This window comes from Oryctolagus cuniculus, chromosome 9 (genome assembly GCF_051225735.1).
Source record: "Oryctolagus cuniculus isolate XC-2025 breed Fujian yellow rabbit chromosome 9, ASM5122573v1, whole genome shotgun sequence".
In the NCBI taxonomy this organism is placed as follows: Eukaryota; Metazoa; Chordata; class Mammalia; order Lagomorpha; family Leporidae; genus Oryctolagus; species Oryctolagus cuniculus.
In genome coordinates, this window is record NC_142875.1 from 22,011,831 (window position 1) to 22,015,638 (window position 3,808).

At 38.2% G+C, this 3,808-nt stretch overlaps 1 protein-coding gene across 1 annotated transcript; it reads left to right on the top strand.

Annotated features, from left to right (window-relative positions):
* The first annotated feature begins 2,038 nt into the window (after positions 1-2,038).
* On the top strand, positions 2,039-2,561 carry LOC100350650 (UDP-N-acetylglucosamine transferase subunit ALG13). The gene has a single exon (XM_051849991.3). It carries the CDS (start codon positions 2,341-2,343, stop codon positions 2,524-2,526), a length of 186 nt encoding a protein of 61 aa, XP_051705951.2. The 5' UTR covers positions 2,039-2,340; the 3' UTR covers positions 2,527-2,561.
* Positions 2,562-3,808: the final 1,247 nt, after the last annotated feature.

Below are 3,808 nucleotides of genomic sequence, written 5' to 3' on the forward strand. Positions count from 1 at the left end.
TAATAAATACTTAGAAAGATGAAGTTAATATAGGAGAAGCAGTTGTTTAAACAGGATAGGAGGCCTTAGGCTGCAGCAAACATTTTAAACTGTATATTAAATTAGAAATATGCTGAAGAAGTGTTAGGTTATTCTCATTTTTTTACCTTTTAGAAAACTATATTGAGCTGAATATAATTTCAATTTATTGCTATTCATTATGAAAGGATTAAAGCCTTTTATTTTCCTATGAAAAATAAGTTGACAGTTTGTTTTAAAGGATTCCTTTTCCCTTCTAATTATCCTTGGAATTAATTTAATATCTGAACATGTACTTGCCTGACGGTTAAAAAAATTAAAATAGCATAAATTGTATAAAATCCAGTGTCTTTACATGTTTTACCATTTGCCCCAGAGCTTTAATGCCCGAGTGGCTACTGTCATTAAGACTTTACAAATTAGTTGCCAGCGCTGTGGCGCAGTTGGTTAAAGCCCTTACCTGAAGTGCCGGCATTCCATATGGCTGCGTGTTCTAGTCCCGGCTTCTCCTATTCCGATCCAGCTCTCTGCTGTGGCCTGGGAAAGCAGTAGAAGCTGGCCAAGTCCTTGGGCCCCTGCGCCCACCTGGGAGACCCCGAAGAAGCTCCTGGTTCCTGGCTTCGGATCAGCGCAGCTCCGGCCGTTGCGGCCATCTGGAGTGTGAACCAATGGCTAGAAGATCTCTCTCTCTCTCTCTCTGTAACTCTGTCTTTTACATAAATAAAATAAATCTTTAAAAATAGAATCTTTAAAAATAAAATGAATCTTTAAAAAAAGAGTTTACAAATTAAAATATATTGAACTGTAAAAAATGAAATAATATGGATAATATTGCTTTAAGTGAGGGAACTGTTCCCAGGTTATTAGTTATTATCAAAGACATAATAAACATCCATGTGTTTTATCAAACTGTAGTTAACAGGATTCTATCCTAAGATAATCATGTACTTGAGAGATCAGTTTTGTAAACAGTGCAGAAAAGGAGGACTGGATTTTGGTGTCTTGATGATATCTGAGTCACAAATGCAGGAAACAGATTACTCAAATGGTAGACAGCAAAAGCTGAAGCAGAAATCATCTCGTTATTGTAGAGTTTTCATTGTCTCAGCATTTTCCATTCTGGGCAAAATAGATTGAGAGCATAAAATAACTCTCGGGGCAAAGATTGTACCTTGCCCTACATTCTTCATGGTAACATGAGACTTAATTATTCACTAAGGCACCTGTTAGTATCAACTGCTATCAGGATGGTCTTGTAGGAAGTGCTTTTATCTTCAAATGTATTGCTCATCATTATCAGTCATTGAGAAGAGGTTCAGCAGTGCGCTTCCATCTGTAATAGCATCCTCCTGTCTGCAGAAATGACAAATGTGCTCCTGGATGGTGAAGTGAACTACATGGGATTGGGAATAATTGCATTGGAAATTCAAGAGGCATAAGGCATGGTTATAGCAGAGCTGAAACACTTGGCTTATTCTCATTATTAAAACAGTAACAAGGGGACTTTCCTGGGTTTCTGAGACTGTGACTTTTTGGGGTGATATGCAAGAAGAGTTGTATACAGAGTTACATATTCATTTTCTGTTGCCGCAGAATTAGCAGCTCAAACGACATCTGTTTATTAGCTCATAATTCTGCACACCGGAAGTCTAGGAATGGTGTGTCTGAGTTCTTTGCCCAGTTTCCCAAGCCTAGAATCAGGGTGTCAGCTGGATTCCATTGTTACCTGTACTTGGAGTCCTCCTCCAAGCTCAAATCGCAGTGTCAGATTCCTACTCTATTCAGCAGCATTGAAATCACAATTCTTGCATGTATTCCTTCTCACCTTTAAAGATAACAGAAGATTTTCTTTTCATGTGCAGAATCTCTGTCTTAAAGACAGAGTCCCATCATGTTCACAGTCCTGAGTGTATATTGTGTGAAGCCAGAATCTGAAAGTTAGTTTTTAAGGGTGACTTTCACATGTAGCTTTATGGCATGATATGTTATTGACATATTATCTCATTAAAAGTAGAGTGCGTGTTCGTTACCGTAGGGACCACCAGCTTCGACGACCTCATTGCGTGCCTCTCGGCACACGACAGCCTGCAAATAATCAAGAGCCTTGGTTACGACCGACTTATTCTCCAAATCGGTAGAGGAACGGTAGCACCTGAACCGTTCAGTACTGAGTCCTTTACTCTGGATGTGTACAGGTACAAGGATTCCTTGAAAGAAGACCTTCAGAAGGCAGATCTTGTTATTAGTCACGCAGGTGCAGGAAGCTGTTTGGAGACTCTGGAAAAAGGAAAGCCACTTGTAGTAGTTATAAATGAAAAGTTGATGAACAATCATCAGCTGGAATTGGCAAAGCAACTGCACAAAGACGGATATCTCTTCTACTGTACTTGCAGCACACTTCCTGGGCTGTTACAGTCAATGGACTTATCAACATTGAAATGTTATCCTCCTGGCCAGTCAGAAAAATTTTCTGCATTTTTGGATAAAGTTGTTGGATTACAAAAATAAACACTAAACTTTCAATACTTTAAAAACACCCCAAATCCAGCCTCTGACATGTAATTAAGTCAAATAAATGCATAATACATTTGCAGAATAATATAAATTAATGAATTTCCTACATCCATAGAATATACCTACACAGGAATTTTTATGGTGTATACATTTGATTGGGGTCCAAATCCTAATTGTAGTTTATTATACTTAATAGATTTTCCCCAGTCTTCAGTATGTAGTTAGAATTCACAGTTTTGGTCTTTGAATTCCAAATGGATTTGGAATCATGGGGAAGAAATGAAATTTGAAAACTTTGACAAAAACCATAAAGGTAGTTAGCTTGATGTTCCTGAGAATAAAAAAAAAATGAATGGAAGGGGAGAGGGAGTGGGAAAGGGGAGGGTTGTGGGTGGGAGGGACGGTATGGGGGGGAAGCCATTGTAATCCATAAGTCGTACTTTGGAAAATTATATGCATTAAATAAAAGTTTAAAAAAAAGTTAAAAAAAAAAGAAACATTAACAACTTTAAAAAGTTTTTACATGAGAGTCATCATCTTTTTAAAAAATATATATTTTTATTTATTGAAGGAGTTAAGAGAGGTAGAGCCAGAGAGAGAGAGAGAGAGAGAGAGGTCTTCCATCCACTGGTGCACTCCCCAGATGACTGCAATGGCCAGAGCTGAGCTCATCCAAAGCCAGGATCTTTCACGTCTCCCACGCAGGTGCGGGGGCCCAAGGACTTGGGCCATCTTCTGCTTTCCCGGGCCATAGCGGAGAGCTGGATCGGAGGAGGAGCATCTGAGACTCAAACCGGTGCACAGATGGGATGCCAGCGCTGCAGGCTTGGCCTTTAACCCACTGTGCCACAGAGCCGGCCCCAAGTCATCTTTACCTTCATAATTCAGGGAACCAAATTTTTTTTTAAAAGAAATGTATTGTGCTTTGTGAAGTAAAAAGCTGAGTAATTACCTGAAAAACATTGGATCCATTGATCTATTTTAGTTGGAGAAACTACTTTTATCCTAAAAGGATAAAGTGGATATGTTAACTCTTTTCCCTCTGTAACATAAGTAGAAAGTGACAAAATAATCTTGTTCAATGTCAAGTTTTTACTGGTTTAATTAAGAAGACTAAACCAAAAGAAACTTATACCAGTAGGACTTGCTATTATTTTTTTAAGGAGCCCCTCTCACAGTTGTAATGAAGCATTTATTGTAATTTATGTGCTTATAAAATTAGTTTTACAAATTAGGTGAGCATAATGGCTTAAATATATAGCTTTAAAGTTCATGT